General features: G+C 55.1%; 8 protein-coding genes across 8 annotated transcripts; 3 read left to right on the top strand and 5 right to left on the bottom strand.

Moving 5' to 3' along the window:
- Positions 1-5,247: 5,247 nt before the first annotated feature.
- On the top strand, positions 5,248-6,872 carry N0V96_004889 (uncharacterized protein; the record flags this gene model as incomplete). The annotated part of the gene is made up of 2 exons (XM_053194812.1): positions 5,248-6,046; positions 6,106-6,872. The coding sequence occupies 2 exons, from the start codon at positions 5,248-5,250 to the stop codon at positions 6,870-6,872; spliced, it is 1,566 nt and encodes a 521-aa protein (XP_053047692.1).
- Positions 6,873-7,415: 543 nt separating this feature from the next.
- On the bottom strand, positions 7,416-8,979 carry BUD32 (serine/threonine-protein kinase bud32; the record flags this gene model as incomplete). The annotated part of the gene is made up of 2 exons (XM_053194813.2): positions 7,416-8,235; positions 8,975-8,979. The coding sequence occupies 2 exons, from the start codon at positions 8,977-8,979 to the stop codon at positions 7,416-7,418; spliced, it is 825 nt and encodes a 274-aa protein (XP_053047693.2).
- A 1,210-nt stretch (positions 8,980-10,189) lies between these two features.
- N0V96_004887 (uncharacterized protein) lies at positions 10,190-10,920 on the top strand (the record flags this gene model as incomplete). Its single annotated transcript, XM_065757256.1, has 2 exons — positions 10,190-10,385; positions 10,760-10,920. The coding sequence occupies 2 exons, from the start codon at positions 10,190-10,192 to the stop codon at positions 10,918-10,920; spliced, it is 357 nt and encodes a 118-aa protein (XP_065614025.1).
- A 781-nt stretch (positions 10,921-11,701) lies between these two features.
- Positions 11,702-11,914, bottom strand: N0V96_004886 (uncharacterized protein; the record flags this gene model as incomplete). Its single annotated transcript, XM_065757255.1, has 1 exon — positions 11,702-11,914. One exon carries the CDS (start codon positions 11,912-11,914, stop codon positions 11,702-11,704), a length of 213 nt encoding a protein of 70 aa, XP_065614024.1.
- A 577-nt stretch (positions 11,915-12,491) lies between these two features.
- Positions 12,492-13,443, bottom strand: N0V96_004885 (uncharacterized protein; the record flags this gene model as incomplete). Its single annotated transcript, XM_053194815.1, has 2 exons — positions 12,492-12,974; positions 13,042-13,443. The coding sequence occupies 2 exons, from the start codon at positions 13,441-13,443 to the stop codon at positions 12,492-12,494; spliced, it is 885 nt and encodes a 294-aa protein (XP_053047695.1).
- Positions 13,444-16,093: 2,650 nt separating this feature from the next.
- BTS1 (geranylgeranyl pyrophosphate synthetase) lies at positions 16,094-17,470 on the top strand (the record flags this gene model as incomplete). Its single annotated transcript, XM_053194816.2, has 1 exon — positions 16,094-17,470. The coding sequence occupies one exon, from the start codon at positions 16,094-16,096 to the stop codon at positions 17,468-17,470; it is 1,377 nt and encodes a 458-aa protein (XP_053047696.2).
- Positions 17,471-18,113: 643 nt separating this feature from the next.
- PEX29_2 (Peroxisome size and maintenance regulator) lies at positions 18,114-18,821 on the bottom strand (the record flags this gene model as incomplete). Its single annotated transcript, XM_065757254.1, has 1 exon — positions 18,114-18,821. The coding sequence occupies one exon, from the start codon at positions 18,819-18,821 to the stop codon at positions 18,114-18,116; it is 708 nt and encodes a 235-aa protein (XP_065614023.1).
- Positions 18,822-18,999: 178 nt separating this feature from the next.
- PEX29_1 (Peroxisome size and maintenance regulator) lies at positions 19,000-19,726 on the bottom strand (the record flags this gene model as incomplete). Its single annotated transcript, XM_053194817.2, has 2 exons — positions 19,000-19,432; positions 19,509-19,726. The coding sequence occupies 2 exons, from the start codon at positions 19,724-19,726 to the stop codon at positions 19,000-19,002; spliced, it is 651 nt and encodes a 216-aa protein (XP_053047697.2).
- Positions 19,727-21,505: the final 1,779 nt, after the last annotated feature.

Raw genomic sequence — 21,505 nt, 5'->3', positions numbered from 1 at the left:
GGCTGGGATATAACGGGTTCCGGCAGGCGTTGGTTTCGCATATTTGTACAAGATACACTCCCTTCACGGTTCAGTGTCAGACGTAGAGGATACCTAAAAAGCTAATGAGACGGCGGGTATAACAGGACGATGCGACGAGACGACGTTCGGGCTGCGGCTAACTACAGACTCGACGTGTTTGTGTCAGACGGGGTGGTTCTCTGTATTCCAAACTCAAAAAACACACCACACGCAAGATGTATTATTACTAAGTATCGACATGGTTCAAGAAACACGGATTAACTCTCTTGTTTGTACAAATTTAGATCTCGCGTCCCGTGTCTGCAATGCTACGTTGACGTGTACTACTATTCCATCATATGGGGAGACGAGACGAGACGAGAGACGAGACTCACGAGAGCGAGCCTCAGCGAGGTATTCGGCCTACGGATCAAAATTAAGCGTGGTCAGTCAGCAGGGCGCGCGCCGCACAGAAGTATTTTGTTCCGGGGGATGGGACTGACCACTGGGAACAGTGGATTTGAGAATCAGAAGGAGTCTCACAACCGAGAGCAACGTCGATCCAGGGCCGTTCGCTTGGCCCCTCCCCTTGTGTTTTGTCCATTGAAAGCCAGTGAGCCGAAAAGTTGAAAAAATGGTGGATGGTGTGGTCTGACTCGGCTTTCGGATGCTGATCGTCAGTCTGTTCTTGATTTTAATTGGGGACATACTACAGTAGTACTACCTAGAGGCTAAGGGGAGCCGAGAGAGAGACGGGATCCTAAAACAGAGCCCTGGGGTTTCTCCCCCTTCTCGGTTGCGAAATCCCGGCGGCGGCTCGCTGTTACGGGTATGGGCATGCTGGAATAATGCTGTGCTGTGTTCTGTAGGTGTGTGGCTGACCACCATGTCACACTATTGACAGAGGAAGAGTCAGAGAGGCTGAAGCTGGGTGAGCCAACTGAGCCTATACTCCTAAAGGAAGAGGACTGATCGGATTGGGAATCCTAACCGTCTACGCGACTGGATGGGAAATGAGTTGAGAAATGACTGTTGGAATGGATCGGAGATGAGAGACGAAGCACTTGTCCCAGACATCTCATATTACTTCCGTCTGTATCAGTAGTACAGTACTCCGTACGCAAATCCGCAGATAGCGATTGAGGCAAACTCCCAACAGCACATGGCAATGATCTGTGTCAAGGCAAGTGTGGCAGGCACGGTAAGACGGACGGGCGGTGCGGTGCCTGCCATGCATTCTGCGTGACGGATTGCCAATCTGGAACAAAGCCAAGGGGGTTGACTGCCGGCAAACAAGCTGTACCCCTGACGGGGGGAGGAGAAGACCAAGAGTACTTGCGTTCCCACTGGAATCTTGAGATGTGTAGCGAAGGTAGGTACTCCATACTGCACGCGCTGGGCGCGCCACTGCCTCTCTCTCTCTCTCTCAGTTCAAGTCACGTCCAGTCTGCCAGTCCAACGACATGAGGGTGCGCCGAGGTTGGAAGTCGGGAAGCTGGAGATTCATTGGGAGAACGGGTACCTACATGACCGTGCCACACTGCCACCTTGGGCGAATTGGCGAAGTGCGGTACCTGGCCCGCGAATCCAAGTGTGCATGCCATGCCGTCCGCGCCGCCGCCGCCGCACCTGGACCGTCGCAGCGTCTCGAACACTCGAGCCTTGTGCCCTTGGCCCATCTCCTCCCCCCCGGTTTCCCGAGCGCGGTAGCGTGGATCCAAGCGCCGATCTCAACCTTGAAATTACTGCAAGTTTGCAACACCTTGAGACCACCGCCATCCCTCCATAGTGCCATAGTGCCCATAGCCAGTACCCCTCGACGCACAAGGTACCGAAAAACTGGACCATTTCCATCTATTGGAGCCCATCGAATCGCCCTCTTTGGACCAATATGCGGCATTCCTCGATATTCCCTAGCGAAAAAATCTGTACCGGCATACTGTGTACTCCAGTCCGCTTACGACAGCTCTTTGCGAAAAAGTGGTACCGGGAAGGCTTCTGATTCCTGATAAGTCATGCGCCGAGACCTGATATCGGTCCTGAGATGCCGTCTTTTGGCTTGATGGACGGCCATGGCATTCTCTCGGCGGGAACAGAGAGTAACCCTCTGAACGTTTTCTCCATCTTATGATACTCCCCTTTTTGGAGCCGCCCTCGAGGTTTTGAGAGTCCCCTTTCTTTTACCCCAAGGGCTTCATGGATCCTGAGACCCTTGCCAATGCTCATCCTCCTCTCCGTGGACCTTGGCCACCCCCCAGCCCGGTCGGTTCGGCGTCATGCCCAGACGAGCCGTTGAACGGTCATACGTTCCACCCCGTTGAGACTATTCTGCAGAAAGGTGTCTAGGTGTGATGCGCCTGGCGGAAAGACTCAAGAGGGAGGGAGGAAGGAGGGGCGGGAGATGATGGGCGGCGCACCGCGGCGGACTGGGGGTTCCACTTTGTTGGAGGAAAAGAGGATATCCATCCCTCTCTCTCCATGTCCCCATGAAAGGGGAATCGGGGGACTGGAGGCTTCTATTGGATCATTCCAAGGTTTGGTAGGATCCATTGGAGAAGAGCCGACGACATCGAGAACTTTGAGAGGAGGGACTGGATCCAATATTGATTGATTGGCTCCGTAGGCCCTTTACGTACCCTGCGTGGCTTGCGTATCTCAGACACTGGGACGAGTGTGCAATATCCAGTCATGTTACGCACCATTCCAGAAAATTTATTCACCGGGTTGTTCTTCGTTTGACAGATGCCGACAGTGTCTTGGATTCTTGTAGGTTTTATTTTCTATTTTGTTTATTTTTACTTTGAATTTTCTCACTCAGATTGTTTGGCAGGTTTGTTTGTGTATGCATCCCTAGTAAATAGCCAGGTGCATGTAGCAAAGTCAATAAACAGATTAGATTTGCCGATACTGCATTCCAAGCATTGTCTTGCTTCGTCTCGCTTCATTCAAATGATATCGTTTATCGTTTTGTTTCCCCTTTATGTTTTTGAACAGTCCTTGCTTATTTTGGTCTACCGGCCGCCCGCCCATCTCTTCGAGCCTATCCCACTTTCTTTGGACGTGCTTCGATATTACATATAAGTGTGAAACCGCGCGGCCCCATTTCTATCTCCCGCCCCAAGTTGCCCCAGTCTCCGCGACTGGACCCAATGTTTCTTGAGAGCGATAACTTTACTTGCAAGTTTCCAAGCTACAATCTATCCGTAGACTGGAAGTGCTACGCTACCAAATGCTCCCAAACCTAGGTACCCGTTGCAAAAAAGAACGTTGTACCTTACGTTTCTAGCCTCGTCGATTTAACAATCTGGGTTGGATTGGATTGGAATAGAGGCTATTTTGTTTCTCCCCAATTCCCTCCCACCCCTTCTCAATTTTACTCTCCGTCTCATCGTTAGGTACTTTAGTTTAGACACACATACTCGGTACACATACTCGGTAGGTACTCTGTTCTCTCCATCAGCCAACTTCGCCTCGGTCATTCTTCGTACTTTGTCACGACCGGCCTACTTCCATCGTTTCATCCCTTCTTTTGCATCTAGCTCATTGGACCGTTCGGCGACCGTGCTCATCATTCGGGTCTGCTCACCTACCACACTCACACACACACACACCACGCACCGCGTCGAGAAGAAATCCGATCATCAGAGAAGCAGAGAAAGTCTGAGGTTTGGTTTGGTGCACAGTCAGCGGCGCTCATCCTTTCCTTGCCTACTGACTTGCTTGACATCTGCGCCTCGGCTGGGTCCTTTCCACATCCTTCGTTTGGTTCAAACCCACGAGCCTCTTGACTTTTTCCCTCTCTTGCTACCGCGGTGGTGTTCACTTGTGACTTGGTGCTGCCTTTCAGCTGCCTCCCCTCCCCTTCCCTTTCCTTCCCATTCATCAAACCAAAATTACAGTTTATTAGTCCCGTCATTCTTGCCTTTCCCGTGTCAGACAAGACAAGACAGGAACGAACAGACTGAAAGTGGGCAGGTGCCTTCCTTCCCACTCCCTCGTCCCTTCCTCGATGGTTCCAAGGGCCCTCTAAACTCAACATCAAGAAAGGAAAGAGTTCCTTACCTAGGTATCCCACTTTCCACCTTTTCTTCTAAGGTATCTATCTCTCTTGCCGTCAGAAGCAAAAAAACACCAAACACCAAAACACAAGATAAACGTAACCTTCCGTTACGGGCAACAGGAAACAAAAGACTGAATAAAAACAGAGATAACACGAGGCTTTGAATGCACCTTCTACCTATTTACGGATACCTTTGCACTCTGCACTCTGCACACTGCACCTGGTCTTTTCCCATGGTGCATCCCTTCCCAAACCCGTCATAGCTGCCACACTTGAACCTTTTCCCACTCTTGCACAACCCTGAAACAGGCCCCCATCTACCCACACCACTGACGCTCTCTCCCAACTCTGCTCGCCTCGAAAGTCACGTCTTTCTCAACTTCTGAGGTCACAGCCGCCTGGCATCAACCCCACATTGGCACATCCTATGGAGACCAACCCGTCCTGCTCCTCTTATTGCCAGACCGGGAACCTCGAATCGTTTATGCGCTGAGCTCTCCAATGTGTCGTTCCCATCTCAGCCCAGCCGGACCCTTTTCTTTTCCGTTTTGGCCTGTTTACTCTCAGTCTTTCACAGTTACCAATCCCTTTCTTTCCCTCTGCTGTTCCTGTACCCATTCTCCACATTCCCTCTTCCCAAGGGCCCACGCCTTTGCTACGTCGCGGAGGTATCCCAGGTCTTGGATCCCCTTCCCCCAAAGGTCCTGCTTGAGCCCAGGTCCCATCAACAAGGTCAAGGTCAAGGTCACGGTCTCGTTGACGAGACGAGACAAGACACACGCCCAGCCGCATACAGCAGCACCCAGCAACACCCACGCTTCTCAGCCAGCCTGAGCCAGCGGCGGTACCTCCTTCTCGGGAAACATCCTTTCTCACAGGCCCTGTCTGTTCTGTGTCTGCTCCCAATTACATTTACCTGCCCTTGCCGACCGTCACTCTCCTTTCGCCCCTCCCTTTTGCAGATCCAGATCGTCTGAATAACAAGGGCCTTCCGGATCAAAACCACCTCGTTCCCTCCTCCGCCTCCCCCCTCCTCTCCTACTTGATTCCTTCTGGCCCTGTCCTGTTCAAGCCGTACTTGCTTGATACTGTACCTCCTACCTACCTGCCGCCTGGCCTCGAGAGCCCCCTTATACCCACTCAACCAACACCAAAATTCACCCGCTCGCCAGTTCCATTGCAGGACAATGAACGGACACGCTGCTTCAAAAGTGTCCCTATCACACGAAGAGGGTATGGGACTCCTAGACGAGAAGACGTTGTCCGACGTCGAGAGCGAGAGCGGTAGGGCCGACCTCGAAGTCCGTTTTGCGATACCACGATGGTCAACCGTCGCCCGGGGTGTAGTTGGCTACACGCGGGCAATACCATGGAGGGTCACCGTCATTCGCGGCCTCATCTTCCTACTACCTAGCTTCGTCCAGAGCCGATTCACGAGAGAACGAGGCCGAACCGACAAGCTGTTCCCGACATCACATCTCGACGGCATGAGAGGCCTAGCCGCGCTTTTCGTCTTCTTCTGCCATTACTTTTACCAAGCTTTCATAATTGCCGAAGGCTGGGGCTCCTCAGAAAAGAACTACCATATTCTCAAGATGCCCTTCTTCCGACTCTTCTACCAAGGTCCGCCAGCGGTCTGCCTGTTCTTCGTGATTTCAGGTTACGCTCTTTCCATGAAGCCGATCAAGCTTGCTAGGGCCGGAAACATGGAGGAATTCTCCGTGACAACGACATCTTTGATCTTCCGTCGTTTCATCAGATTGTACATGCCGACTGCCATCTCGACCTTTTGCATCATGCTTCTGCTCCAGTTTGGAGTATACGAATGGACCAGAGACTTTGCCATTGATCGGGCTTTCCACAAGAACGTTATGGAGCCTCACCCAAAGCCGCTGGACACCTTCTCGGAGCAGTTTTACGATTGGGTCTGGAGCATGTTCAACTTTGTTCACGTGTTCGGCTGGGAGCGCTTTGGTGGAAGCACATGTAAGTCGATCTTGGAGACGGAGACTTTTCGTGTTGTGGTTTGCTAATAACATTCCTAGCTTATGATGTGCACCTGTGGACTATCCCGGTGGAATTCCGCTGTTCCATGTACTTGTTCATCACCCTTATCGGCTTGGCTCGTGTACGGTCCGGACTCCGTTTTCTCTTCCTCTCGGGAATCATCGCCTTTACCTACCGAAACAACCGTTGGGAGCTGCTGCTGTTTTACTTCGGCATGATGCTCGCGGAATACGATCAGGTCATGGGCAACAACACGCCTGTGCCGCAGCCCTCGGTCCTTCCTTCGAATGGCGCCGCCGGTCCCCAAGGGAGCAGACTCAAGGGCTTCTTCTGGGCAATGCTCAGTATTCTTGCCATCTACTTCATGTGCCAGCCGGACATCAACTACGAAATCACTCCTGGCTGGGTCTGGCTCTGCACGTTCATTCCCAAGTGGTGGACGGAGGAAGGATACCGATTCTGGCAGTCTATCGGAGCTGTCATTTTCGTTCTTTGCGTTGGCCACTCTCCTAGATGGAAGAGCTTCTTCAACCTTGCTCCCATCCAGTATCTCGGCAAGATCAGCTACGCACTTTACCTCATGCACGGACCAGTCATGCACACCGTTGGTTACATGATTGAGAGACGTGCGTACGCCATCACCGGCCTCGAGGGTTGGTGGTACAATGCGGGATTCGTTCTAGGATCTTTCGGCTGCATTCCTGCGGTTATTTGGGCCGCCGATGTTTTCTGGCGCTTGTTTGATATCCCGACGGTGCGATTTGCAAAGTGGTTTGAGACAAAGTGTCTCGTCAAACAGGAATAGAGCAGATTGGGGGCAAATGCTTGCGCGTCACGGCCGATATTGCGTCTCGACAAAAACGCTCACACACAATGAGCTGGGTCTCGAAAGTCGTTATGGAAATCGACTAATAATAGCATGACACGGCGTTTTATATCACACGGGCATTATTACTTTATACCTGGCGTCGGGGTTTTTTTTTTATGGGGATGGGGGCTTTATCGAACTTTTGGGGGCAACTATAGATGGCATCAAGACAGAATGCACCTCTCAGGACCAACATGATGGACTGAACAAAGTACAGAATATGTACATGTTGGGAGACAGAGGAAGACGTAGCGAATCAAGTAGAAACGGCAAAACACGCCAAAATACTCTACGGGTATCAATTTGATCCGACTTTCTTTTCCATGCCGTCATGTGTCTCACATTTCTTTTGATTTTAATCTCCGCGAGCTTGTTGTAGGTGCATGTGTCCGCCATCTTTCCGCAAGTAGATTCGAAAGCTTCGAAATATTTCCAAACAATGTCCATCCGTAACTGACCCGGCAACCTCGACCTTACTAATTAACCAATCATGCTCCTCTTGCGACCCCTCATCCTCACGTCCTCGAGCTTCTTGAGCGTCACGGGCGCCTGCTTGTACGAGTCGCGGTAGGCGTCGAGGACGTCCTGGAAGTAGGCCTCTGCGCGCGGGTGGGTGCTGCCAAAGGCGCGCTCGAGGACGTAGAGGTCGACGGCGCGGTCCTCGTCCGAGGTGCTTTGGCTTGCGAGGCCAAAGTCGATGATGAAGACTTGGCCGTCGAGGGGATCGTTGTTATCGTCTGCGTCCGAGGGCGATTTCGGTGGGCGGAGCATCATGTTTGACGTCGTTAGATCGCCGTGGACGATGCCGATTTTGTGCATTTGACCTATTGCTGTGCCCATTCTGCGCATGAGGTGTTTGATGCCCGTTGGGTCTTTTTTGGGTGGTGGTGGTGGTGGTGCTGTCGTCGCGTCTGATGTTCCTTCTTCTGATATCGCTGCCGTTGTTGTCCTCCTCCTCCTCTCCCCAAGCCACTCGTTGATCCGAACCCTCACCGGCGCACCGGGGATCCACTCGAGCATCAACCAACCCGCCACCTCGTCGAGGGCGTAGAGCGCGGGGACGGGACACCCCTCGCGGCGGCATTTCGCAAGGACGCGGGCTTCGGCGAGGATGCGGGAGCGGGTTAGGCGGGCGTCGAGGGTCGGGTGGCGGTAGGGTTTGGGCGGGCGGTATTTGAGGGCTGCTGGGCGGTTGGGGGAGAGGTGGGTTGTGTGGTAGAGGCGGGCTTCTGCGCCTTGGGTTATTAGGGTTGGCGGGGTTGAGGTTTGGTGGGTTAGGAGCGGGGAGGGGGAAGGCGCCCTCTGGTGGTGGTATTGTTGTCATTTTGTGTGGTTTTGGTGTGGTTGTGGTGGTGATGAATGGCGCGGGATGGCGGGTGGGGTTTTCGTTGCGTTTCGGCAGTTTGCTGTGCTCCTTTTGTCCTCTTGTTTTTTTTTCTTTCTTTATTATTGTATTGATTCGATGCAGGGTTTGGATGGAGATGCACTTGTGCGTGTCGCGGGTCGCGGGTGGAAGGGATGTCTGGATGTGGTTTTTTTTTTTTGGCCGTTTGGGAATATCTTCAAAAATGAGAAAGTTCGATCGGAGGGGAGGAGGTGGGTGGAGGGGTAAAGGTAGATTCGTTTGGTGGGGTTCGATTCTTCTGTGGCTTGACCGCCTGTGGCCTCGGGATTCTGCCGTTTCTGCACAGATACCTTCTGCTGCGGGGGAGTTCGGGCGCTAGCCTTAGCGGGCGTGTCTGGTCGAGGCCCGCGCCCGGCGAGCTTCGTCTTCCATTCTGGCGCTTTGGGCCGGCCATCCGTCGTCGGGGGGGTCGGGCCTGAAATGCTCCGCTTTAGATATCTCCAGTTTGTTGTTTTTCCAGGATTGCTATAGTATAGAGTCCCAAGTTGTTGAGTTGTCAGTTTGACGTCTGTTAGTCGGATGCGTTGTTCATCCTTATGTTGCTTGCATTTTGGCTGCTCTCTCTCTCATTCTCTCTCTCATTCTCTTTGAAACGCAGGCGCAACCGTACAGGTTCGTCTCCAACCTTTTGCACGGCATCGCCCTGAACCTTCCTTTTTGTCTAAATTCATGACCATTGGACAATCCCTCTGTGGGTTTCCTCATAACCACATTCTCATATGCGTTGCGACTGACCTAATTTACCTACAAACAGAAGCGCGAGTCTAATGTTACACCGGCAGACTTAACACTGGGATCGGGCTCAAAGGTGTGACGCTCCATCCATCTACCCAGGCACTCTTCGCTACATCCTCAAGTCCTGTGTTCTATTCCGACCTTGGGCGACCAAGGTGCCCCAAATATCGCGCTCCAAAGGGTACTTACTCACACAGCCAGAGTCCCATCTTTGCTAGTCTCGGAGGAACAAGCTCATTATGTTCTGCGTCGCCACGAGGGAGAGAGGTTGGGTGGTCTCCCGATATGCAGCCCAGAGGCACAGCAAGGGAAACGAACCAACGAAGATGGGATAGTAAGAGCAGGCTAACCAATCATTTCCATCACGGATTACAAGGAATCCTTTCGGCGCGCGACCGAGAGGGGCAAGTGAGAAGGAACGGCGCTCCGCTTCTGCATTTTCAAATCGAGCTTTGAACAAGGTACTCGTGAGCAAACCGAGTGGTTTCGTTTCGCGCCTTTGACTACAAGCTGGGCAACCTCGTTGGTAATTCTCTTCTCCAATGTTCTCTATCCTGAAGTCAGGTCGTGCAAGTGCAAGATTGAAGAAATAGGAAGCACAAGGATATCTCCTACAAACCCGAGGAACTTTGTGCAATCCGCCTAGGGAATGGGGTTTTTTTTGCTTACATGCTCGTCCATTTCCCATGATGGATGTATGCTACTTTTCCCTCCATCTAGGCGCATGCTGCAGCATGACCAGCAGCAGCAACAGCCTTTTCTGTGCGCCGCCATCTTACCTACATTAATTACCGTCATCTTTCCCCCTCCACTCTTCAAGTTGCTTGCTCACCATTGTTTCTGCGTCCCTTGCCTTTTCACTTTCAGCCGCGGTTTGCCTCGCTGTTACACACACACACACACACACCCCCCCATCTTCCGAGGCTTCCACCACCACCAACACCACCACCAACAGGCAGGCTGGCGGGAAAATATCTCATCTTCTCTTCTACAAAGCTTCGTAGATCGAGAGCAATGTGGTCTTAATTGAATTTGGCATTCCAATCGGCCTTCCTCGACGTTATCTCGATCAAACCTTGCTGTTCTTGGGGGGGTCGGGATAGCAGCAGACAAGATGAAGCTCCTCGCGATCCTCGCGCTGGCCGCTACCACCGTGGCCACCGGCCCGAACGCGGCCTTCAGACAGAGATATGCCGCGGTCAACATGTCGCCAGCCGTCGGGGGCGCCGGTCTCGTACCGCGCTTCTTCATCGACGCACCGAGGCTCGCCGTCCGCGACGGCGGGATATGTAACCCGAACTTTCATTCCTGTAAGTACAAACCTCTTATTAAAAGTTCTCAATATCCTTTACTCGACTTCCGTTCTTGACCTCGGGTTCCCCCTCGTATTACCCCCAAAGATCTTCTGCGTCTCAGGAGATGAGGAAGAAGGAGAAGTGATATCACTCATCACCAAATGCATCAAACTAAACAAACCAAACCCCTCCCCCCCAATAGGCGTTGATATAGGCCACCCCGAGACCTGCTGCGCAAACACAAATTACTGCTACGTCAAACCCGATAACTCACCCTGGTGCTGCCCCCTCGGTTCCTTATGCGACTCAAACTGCCCCGCGACAGCCTACCAATGCCCGACGACAATAACCGTGACCGCCACCGTCTCGCGAACCATCACAACCGGTAGCGCATCCTCCGCCTCCGCCGTCCTCACAACCTCCCTCTCAACATCCTCAGCCTGCTGCGGCCGCACCTGTCCCTCCCCCTCCGCCTTCCGCTGCGAATCCCAGTTCGGCGGCGGCTGCTGCTCCTACGGCCAAACATGCGTCTCTGGCGGCCGCTGTCTGAGCACGGTCTCAGCATCTACATCTTCTTCCGCTACGGGGGGGCTAAAGCCCGCTGATCCGCAGTGTACGGCCACCACACAGCACGCGTGCGATGATACGGCGGCGGGGTGCTGCGATAACCTCATGCACTGCACCGTGGTCAGCGGGACGGCCGGGTGCGCGGCGGGGAACCCGACGGCGACGGGGGATGTGGGGTATACCACCGTCCCCGAAGGCGGAACAGGAGGAGGGGGATTGTCGACAGGGGGCCAAGTCTGGGATCAGGGGTTGGCGTTGCTGTTGTGGGATGTGCTCTCGCCGGCGCGCTCGCGTGGTTTTGTTTTGTGAGGAGACGGCGTAGGGGGACTGTGACGGGGACGGCGACGATGTCTGAGCGTAGCGGCGGCGGCGGCGGGCGGAGTCGAGGAACGGGAGCAGGAAGAGGGAGGAGGTGGAGGAGGAGGAGTTTCCGGCGTCGGGAGCGAGAGGCCGAGTCGCGGGGTACGTGCCTTATCGGACGTCACGTCCGGGTCCCGCCCGAACGGACCCAGTCGCGGCGCGACGCAAGATTACTTTGGTCCGGACGCCGTTGCGGGGCCGTATACCGAGACTGACGAGACCGGGTTGTCTCCGGCCGATGGCTCGGGAGCCGGGATCGGAGGCGGAGGGGGAAGGGCGGGTACACCCGGTCGAGGACGAGGCGTGCCGCTTCACGCGCATTCGCCCAACGATGTTGTCGCGCCCGTGGAGATTGGGGATTCGGGGAGCGGGAAGAGGGGCTACGGCTACGGCTACGGTCACGCCTACGGCCACAGCGTGACTTCCGTGCCGGAGGAAGGACGTGAAGGGGGCCTGAGGGAGATGCAGACGCCCGGGTCCGAGGAGGAGACGACGCAGGGGCGGTACGAGTTGTACGGGTCCGAGATGGCTTCGTCCGTGTCTGTTGGGGCGCCGCCCTCGTCGATTGTGCCGACGCCATCGATGATGACGCCGCGGAGTATCGCGAGCGTGAGCATGTTTGATCGGTCACCAGGTCCCGCTCCCTCGGAAAGGGAGAGGGAGAGATAGGAGGACGTGGAAGGAGCAAACGGAGCAAGGTTGTTGTTCAAAGTAAGATGTTTTCTAAAATTCAGCCTCAAGTCTTTTCTGAGACGGACCCCCCAGGAATTGGAGCACAAACGATAATCGACGATAATGATACAGCTTGATAAACGATAAAAAGCACATGCGCGCGTTTCCTTCTCTTCTTCCTGATGCCTCCACGATACTCAAGGGGACGCAACTTGACAATACGTATTATGCGATTCTGATAGAGGGAAACTTTTGGAATGAGCAACTCCCCTTCCTTGGCCACAGACGAAAAGAATAATGGAAAAGAAAACTCCTCGCCTACGTTTCCATGAATGACGACGCCCGAAACGTGTAAAACCTTAGTAATCGTACCCTCCACGAGAACGCCAAACAAGATGAACCATGCAATGGACAGAGATAACAGAGTTCACGAACAAGAGTCCAACTCCCTGGGATGATGATAAGAAACCCGAAAACAACAAATGCCGGCCGAAGATGAGCAGTTTTGCTTGTCGAGAACAGCTAGCACACGACACCGCCAAAGGGCGTGCACGTCCGCAGGTCCCTAACGAGATCCTCGACATTGCTCAGGTGGCGGCCCAGCAGCTCCTGCTTCTCCTCGGTCGTCATGGTGTCGGCGGATTCGCTACCGGCGCGGCTCCGGCCTGATTCGGTGGAGGCGGGCGTGGAAGCTGCGCTGCCAAAGGCGCCGGCGAGCTTGCTTGGGCTGCGCTGGTGGATGGCTGGGACAGAGGAGCGGACGTCGGCGCGGGGGATGGAGGGAACCTCGGGCATGAGGTAAAAGTAGAGGAACTCGACGAGCTTGAGCTTGACCTCGCGAGCGGTGGAGCGGGATTTGAAGAGGGAGGTGACGGTGAGGAGGCCGTCGAGGGCTTCAAAGGTTCGAGTGTTTGTCGGGGTGTCAATGAGGGCGGTGACGAGGGTCAGGAGGGTGGCGGACTGGATCGCGGGACAGTTTACGGGTTCGAGGAGGTCGAGGAGGAGCTGTCGCGAGATTGGAATTAGTGTTCTGCTTTGAACAATGACGGTGGGAGAGTCGGTGGAGACCTACGTTCATGTTCTGCTCTCGTGAGAAGAGGGCTTTGCTGGGCGGATGTAGTAATAAGACGCCCTGGATCAGATCCAGCGAGCTGAGAATGAGGAGGTCATTCTGTCCATCGGTGCCCTTGCCCATCAGGCGGTCAAGAGTGTTGATAAGGCGCAAGGCAACGTTCCACTCGAATCCTTCTTGCAGCTTGAAGAATTCGCGGAAGGCCGGGTCATCTGACAAGTCTGCTAGAGACTTTCCGCTGTTATGGGACGCATCGTCGTCTGTTGTGGGTGACCTCGATTTGGCCGGTGCTGAGAGGCAGATTTGGGCGAGGAGACCCTCGACTTGGCGCAGACCCTTGCGGATCTTGGGACCGTCGTAGGAGGAGAGGCCGTCGAACGCGAGGCTGAGGAGGTTCTCCATTGCGTCTAACGTTGTGAGTGAGCTCTTGTGATGGGCGGTGGCTTGGTGGCTTGATTGTAGGATGTGGGTATCGGGTGTAATATGGCAAAGACAAAAGAGACGATGCGATGCGATTCTCGGTGATGTGACTTGTGTATGATTCGGTGGCTATGAGATGCTGTTGTGTCGGATCGAAGGATAGAGACAGAAGTCGAGTCTGAAAAGTAGCAGCACCGTTGGATATTGTTAATACAGAAAAAGAGAAGAAGAAAGGCTGGCGAGGACAAGTCCTCTGGGGATCTAGAGAAAGGCGGCGGCGTATGACAGTTGCGCGAGAATCGTATCGAGGGAGGTGCGAAAGGCAAAAATAAAATAAGAAGTTCAATGGCGAGGGCGCATGCGCAGGTGGTCATTCATGAGAGCGACTACCCGGTAGCATCGAGATACAACAGAAGGTGGAAAGCGACGATGTTGGTGGACAATGCGGGTTGTTTGTGTTGCGTTGGACGATTACTGCCCCGGCAACCGGGTCGATCCAGCACGTTGGGATGGGGATGTAGCGCTGCCTAAAGAGGAAGTCTGGTGTCTGATTGGTCACTTTGGTGACCGTCTCTTAGCTAAGCGGGTCAGTTAGGGGAGCCATTGGGCTGCGTTTAGCGCATTTTTTGGCTCTTTGGGTGGCATTGTGGGGGGCACGGGCCGGGAGACTAAGCATCTTGGGCTTTCCCTTCTTGCATGAGCTCTCTTCTTTCCCTGATCCTCCATGCATGGGAACTCGGAGAGCGAGCAGGGTTCAAGGCTGTGGAAGTTGAGAGATTGAGAAATAAGCGAGGCTTTGACATTGACCCTGATCTATGACCCTGAAGTGCGGTGTGCCGTGTGCCTTGGCTCCTGCAGAGAGGCGGCGTCGAATGGCACAAGGTAAACCTCTCTGCCGGCCCCGTCACAGCAGCTGCGGGTGCTTAACACCGGCACTTAACGTTGATGAAACCTGAAGACGCGAGGGGATGGCACATCCAAGTGTCTAGAGTTGCTCCGACTCGGAGCGAGCGACCTTTCTCTCTGCCCTCTCTACTGCCGTTTCCCCTTCTCACCCGGTCTATTACACGGCGACGAGGCCTCACGAGTCACAGTACATGGCTAGTCTGGCAGGATGAAGCACATGGTCAAGGGGTGACAGAGTGACGGGCGACAAGCACGCGGATCAGGAGGATTTTGGGTGACATCCGAGAACTTAGTGTCTACGCAGCACTCCGTAATGTGTTAGTGCCTCGCTCTCCTCCTCTTCTAGAAGCCCGTTTCCCCAATACTCTTTATTGCGGTAAGGTAGTTCACAGTTGGCTCGAGGTGGGTGGTGTCCGTGTCTCCTCCGTGCTCCGGCCGATTCTTAAGACGGAGACTTCGCACGAACCTCTCTCTTTTCGAGCACCCGCCCGGTTTGCTCTTCTTCTCCTCCCCTCTCCAGTCCATTTTCATCTGTTCGACATCAACCAAGCGGGAGAGCAACGACTAGACGAGTCATCACTACACCGAGATATCCGGTCCCTTGTCTTTATTCTGCTGTTCCTCCCCCCCACCGCTGCTTCTCCGGCCAACCACCCGGGCCAAAGTCCGCGGCGCCCGTTAGGAACTCGGCATCGACGGAATCCCGACCCCCAGGACCAGCCGCGAATTTGGATGACGTCTTCCTTCCTTCCTTCGGCCTCAACATAAGCCCGAATACCTTAGGTTACGGGACCTGCCTTATCTCCCCACCATCAATCGATAAGAGCTCCAACAAACGACCTGAGCTCTGCCCTGGGCAATTGCGGCTCCATCAGCTCCTGCCACAGCTCCCATCGCTGCTCCTGTTGCTGTCCTGCTGCTGCTCCTGCTGCATGTTCAAGGTGCGCAAACTGCTTTCCATTGACATGTGATTGTCCATCTCCAACTTCTCTTTGCCTTGTTGCTTTCTTCCATACTTTCTTCTCCTTGATTGTCTGCTGCAGGTCTGTCTAGGACTTTTCAGGTACCCGCCACAACCGTCCCTCTTGGATCCTACCAAGGCCGTTCCAAGCAAGGTTCAGTGACCCAGCTTGGCCTTTCTTCCTCTTTGCTATTCCGGTTCACGCACCATCCTTGCCTACGCCTATTCCCCTGCAGCAATGGGTGGAGAAAAGGTCCTATTCACAGAAAAGTCATGACGGTCTACATCTCATTTTGTTCCCCGCCAAAAGACAGCACATGCACATAGTCTACGGACCAATACAGACACTGGCAGAAAAGCACTCGCATATGCAGCAATCAACTAATTGCCTGCCGCAATGCCGCTCCTATCCAATCCACCACCCACACCATTTCACAACCTACCTTACCTCACAGAGTTATGCCTCACCCCCAGGCAGAATCTCACCTTGGCTGAGCAAGTGGTGACGTTTACACGGCCTTATAGCAACGGCGCCAGCTGACCGATTCTATCACAACCCACCAGCCAGAGCTCCACAACGCCGCATCCCCAGCCCACGCGAGCTCTGTTGAGCTTGAGCCAACACCTGGAGCTCCCGCAGCTGTAGCTTCTGCAGCTGCTGGTGCTGGTGGTGAGACCTTGACCGGGTCCTCCCTACCAGGCGTCCATAAGAAGCCACGCTTCTTCCCCTGGCAGCCAGTCCCTTGGAGAAGACTCCCTTTCGCGATGGTGCCTAATAACCCGTCGGCGTCCTCGTCGTCCTCTCCTCCTTCAAAAAAAGCAGCCGACAAATCTTCCTACTCTACGGATACAAATACTGCCAACCCCTCCTCCTCCTTTCCCCATTCCCCGCCAAACGTCATCCCCTCGCGCAAATCCTCCATCGGCCACCACTCCGCCGCCGCTCCCGTCTCCCTCTCCGCCCACGCGGCCGCGCCCACGCCCGCGACCTCCAAAGGGCCCCTCCGAACCGTCCCCGAGACCGACTGGCTCTCCCGCGCCAACTACGCCAACACCAACAACGGTCACGGCCAAACTCACGCCCACAAGCACTCGCTCTCACACTCTTCTCACCGGTCCCGCCGTCCCTCCCTGGGAACCAACCAAGCCACGTCCTTCACCCTCACGATGCAGCCTCCCCGGCCCCCGGACCCTTCGCGCTACGCGACCTCTGACCTGAACTTCACCCGCAAGACCTGGCCCGAGGAGAAGGACAAGGTCATCACCGGCCCCTTTGACTACCTCTTTGCCCACCCGGGCAAGGACTTCCGCGCCCAGCTCATCCAGGCTTTCAACGTCTGGCTCGAGGTGCCCCAGGCCAGCATCGATGTCATCACAAACGTCGTCGGTATGCTGCACACGGCCTCCCTCCTCATCGACGACGTGGAAGACTCGTCCTCCCTCCGCCGCGGCCTCCCCGTCGCGCACAACATCTTTGGCGTAGCGCAGACCATCAACTCGGCCAACTACATTTACTTTTGCGCCCTCCAGGAGCTCCAGCGCCTCAAGAACCCCAAAACTATTTCCATCTTTGCCGAAGAGCTCGTCCACCTCCACCGCGGCCAGGGCATGGACCTCTTCTGGCGCGACACCCTCACCTGCCCGACGGAGGAGGACTACCTCGAAATGGTCGGCAACAAGACGGGCGGCCTCTTCCGCCTGGGCATCAAGCTCATGCAGGCCGAGTCCCGCAGCCTGACGGACTGCTCCGAGCTCGTCAACCTCATGGGCCTCATCTTCCAGATTCGCGACGACTACATGAACCTCTCGTCCAAGGAGTACTCGGACAACAAGGGCATGTGCGAGGATTTAACCGAGGGCAAGTTCAGTTTCCCCATCATCCACAGCATCCGCTCCGACCCGTCCAACCTGCAGCTCATCAACATCCTCGGGCAGAAGACGAATGACGTCGAGGTCAAGCGCTTCGCCGTCGCGCGCATGGAGAGCACGGGAAGCTTCGAGTATACCAAGCAGGTCGTCGGCGTGCTCATTGACCGCGCGCGCAAGATTGCGGATGATATCGACGAGGGCCGCGGGCTGACCAAGGGCGTGCACAAGATTCTCGACAAGATGGTCCTCGCCGATAAGAATACGACTTCATGATTTGATGACGGATGGCTTTTGGTTCTTTTTCTTCTTTTCTGTGGAGGCGGGAGATTGCCTCCCCAAAAAACGATGGGATGGGGGAATTTCATCTCAGGAACACACTTGGATGGATGGGACGAGGTCAGGCAGTTTGACGGATGGAAATACCTAATCCGAAAGATGGAATGAAGGGAACGTCTCTCCTAGCTTTTTTCCCTTTGGTGTTGGTTGGGGTTTTGGTGAAACCCTTTTTTTAACCGGCTGGCATGCCGGACAGGGGCGGCATTTAGACTTGATCTGAGAGACGGCAGACAGGGGAGAAGCTAACGTGCAAAGTAATATCCAACCACTATTCACGCACGTGAGGATATTCGTTCAGGTAACAACCTGGGGTGGCAAAAGACGACGCTCGCACCTAGATAACCTTACCATGATCGTGTGTTCGCAAACTCCAATAAAACTAAAAATAAAAATAAATGTCTTAATAGCTGCCATGATGGGTGATTCAACCATCCAAGTACATTCAAACTTTAACTGAGAGGATACATCGAGGTGCACAGTCTCAAGTTTAGGGAGAAACTCATGTCCACCGTGAGGTTGAAGGGTCACGTCGGAAGTGACTGACTGGCCCGTTAGATCTCATGTCATTATCATTATCATACTATACAATTCCATCCAACCCCTCAAGCAGTACTAGTCGTAGCCCGCCTCTTGACAAGCCTAACCCATCTCCGCCGCCTCCACTCCCCCTCCTTCCCGTCCCGTCCTCCCCCTCCTCCCATCCCGAAAGCGGCGCACTAGGAACCCTCGCCTTCCCCTTCCCCATCGTCGTCGGCGACGAGTCCACCGGACCTCCGAAGCCACCACCACCAGCACTATTCTCATCAAACATGTCATAAACCCACCTCTCCCCCTCCGTCTCGACCTCGACACCCGTAATGATGCGCTCCTCCACCCACTCCCTGCTCCACAGATCCAGCGCCCACTTCTTCTCGGACCAAACCCACCCGTCGGGCGGCAGCACGTCCTCGAAGAAAGCGCGTGCCGCGGGGCCGGTCGCCGGCGATGCGGGGGCTGGGAGAGCGGGTCGTAGGGGAGGGGAGAAGAGCCAGGGCTCCCACTCGTCGTGGGACGCGCGCTGGAGCTCAAAGATTTCGACCTCGCGCGTCTCGGGCGCCGAGTCGAGGATGATGTCGCCCGCGATCCAGGCGTCGACGCTGGAGCGGGCCTGGGCCTCGTGGGGCGCGACGTGGGTGTCGTGGGTGTGTGTCAGTAAGGGAGCGATGGCTGGGTGACCCGAGAGGATGACGGCCCAGCCTGCGAGGAGGGCGATGAGACGCCAGGGGAGGAGGGAGGCGAAAGTGGTCATGAGGACCGTTGTGAGGGTGAGGGCGAGGAAGAGGGCCGAGGAGAGGGCCTCATTGAGAAGTTTGTGATGGGGAGGACGGTGGCGACGACGCCGTCGTGGGCGACGCAGAAGTCGTCCATTGAGTTTTGGAGGTCGCGCATGTTGCGGAAGAAGTCCTTGCTGAGCTCCTTGACGGGTTTCACCGTCCGGGCCGGGGCGAGGGGCGGGCCCTTGGGGAGTAGCCGACGGATTGCTCCGAGGATAGGGTGCCTGAGGGCGGGGCCGGGTGGCGAGCGAGGAAGGAGGGGATGAAGACGGCGAGGAGGAAGCCGGCGAGGGGCACGACGGTCAAGAGGTACGGGTCCAGGCAGACAAAGGTGTAGACGGCGAGGAGGGACAGGGTGTGTGTTGGGCGGCGCCAGCTTAGAAGGCGGACGACGCGGGCCTGGAACTTGAAAACGACGCCGATGCGGGCGTTGAAGCGGCGGAAATTGTTGGACATTGTGGTGATGTTGAAGTTGGGCCGCTCGGAAAAGGCGCTCGTCTTGTCCGGCGAGAAGCCCGGGGCGAGGGGGTCGTCGCCGCCGCTTGTGATGCCATCGGAGCTTTCGGGGATGACCTGTTGGAGGAGCCTGGGTGGAGCACTTCAGTTAGCATCAAGTTTCCTCGAGAGAGATAGTGTCATGACTTTGGGAAAGTAGGCTTTACCTCTCGACTAGACGGTCTTGGATGCTCGTCTTCTTGCTGAGGTTGTTCGCGATGCGCGAGCGCAGGCCGGAGGGTGACTTCTTGGATGGAGTGCTCTCGCTGACGTCGGAATCGTGAGGCCACTCGTCGATTACTACAGTCGGAGGCGGCTGCGCTTGCGGCTGATGATCCGAGGCATCGCCGCGTGATATGAAGAGGTCGGCCGTATACTCGTCCATGATCCGTAAGGGCGTATGACTGTGGTAGTAGAGGATGCGCTGGCGGTTGTTTCGTTTGATGGTGGGTTGTCGGTCGTTGAAGGGAGGTCACGTCATCGTTTGGCGGACAGCCGCCCGGCAGTGTGGTTGCCCGTGTGGCTCGCTGTGAAAGCAAAAGAGTGATGAGACGGGTGGTAACGCAATCTATGTCTCTCTTCTGGGCAGATAGCTCAGATGCGCCTGAGCTAAGTTTGTCCAAAAGTTCCGCAAGCTGTGTAGCTGTGTGAGACGCTGAGGTTACGAGGTGGATTGGTGCATGGGGAATGTCATTGGAGCTGCCCGGCTGGACCGGCGGAAGCTCACCCCAAGCTGCAAGCCTCCACTGCATGTGATTTGGGCCGCAGCATGGGGAACTGGGTCCGATGCCAGCAGACCACACAGCCCGTGGCAGCCGAGTTGCAGTGGTTGGGCATCACATGCCCCAGTAAGCTTCTGCCACACGACAAATGTCATCCATGGCCACCACCACCATACATTCCCCTACCAATACCCCGTACAAATACCAGAACGCACATTGGAAGTGGCCTCATCTTGCAGGGACAAAAAATCCACTGGAGCTTGTCCACATTGTCTAGGATCCAGCGGCCATGAGCTAGGCTATTCTGCGTCTCTTCCCGTACAGTCCACGGATTTCCACATCCGTTCCTCCAAACCCGGCTGGCTGATTGCCCACGGGAAGGGGAAAGCCACGAGCCAGAGAAACCGACACTGGTCAGCTGTGGCCGGCCAATAAGACGTTAGAATATCCACGAGATCTGGATAGACGGCGAGGAAGTTGTCTGAGGTAGGTGGAATGTTGGATCGGCCCATTAATAGAGAGACATTGTCTCTGTGCCGTCTGCGTACACAACAGAGTACTTAGGCGTACGATGGCGATGGATGAGTCTAACTTCCCATTCTTCTTGCCGGCTGTTTCAGCTCTCGAAGCCAGGAAGTAACTCTCCCGTCAGTAGAGGTTGCCAGTAGTGCCAGCCTCCTCGCGCAAAACTTTGGCTGTTCTCAATGTCAACCGATCGATCTAACATTTAGTCAACTCAAAAAGATACCCCGATGTTGGATGAAATATCTGTATCAGAAATTTGGGTCTGACGGTAACGAATCACCAACCATGACGGAGCCTCCAGGAAACGGGAAAGTGGAAAATTACATCAATACTTCGGCCGTTCGCGCTGGTCAGTGCCACCCGAATCATCAATCCATGTGTGTTTTTGTTGTTGTGACAAAGGAGAGGAAGAAAGGTTGAGTTGTGGTCGCCGCTCGTAAGCCCGAAGAACGGAAAACGGGACGGACGGAAATGGGTAGAGGATGCAATTGGATGCACGCCAGAGAGAAAAGGAGGCATCCCTCGATCAGCTCGGACCCTGCCTTGTTTCTGCCATCGCATGCCAGTTCAAGTTATTCAGGGCAAGGTTGACCTGCCCTGTACCGCCCTGTGGCAAGCCCAAGCTCTAAGAGTAGGTATCGGCGGCGCTGTGACAAGCGTACGGTACTCTGCTCGTTTGCCCGTGATAACCGTACTTCTGTACACGCTATCCTCGTACACGAGGTGCGGGATGATTGATCCTTAACTGTTGGGCGTTAGGCGCAGAAGCTGGGGACTCAACGCAGCCCAGGCTCGGGGCTGAAATGGAGCCAGAAGGTTAGTGTTTCCTCTGATTTAGAGGCAGCGCCTAGAGTGGATCATTAGTCGGGTAGCGATTCGTGATAAGAGCTGGAGAGCTTGTCAAGACTCAGGAGTTC

The sequence above is a fragment of the Colletotrichum fioriniae genome, assembly GCF_027942845.1.
Source record: "Colletotrichum fioriniae strain IMI 355084 chromosome Unknown scaffold_5, whole genome shotgun sequence".
Lineage (NCBI taxonomy): Eukaryota > Fungi > Ascomycota > Sordariomycetes > Glomerellales > Glomerellaceae > Colletotrichum > Colletotrichum fioriniae.
Note: the sequence above shows the minus strand (reverse complement) of the source record. Positions and strands in the feature narration are given on the sequence as shown.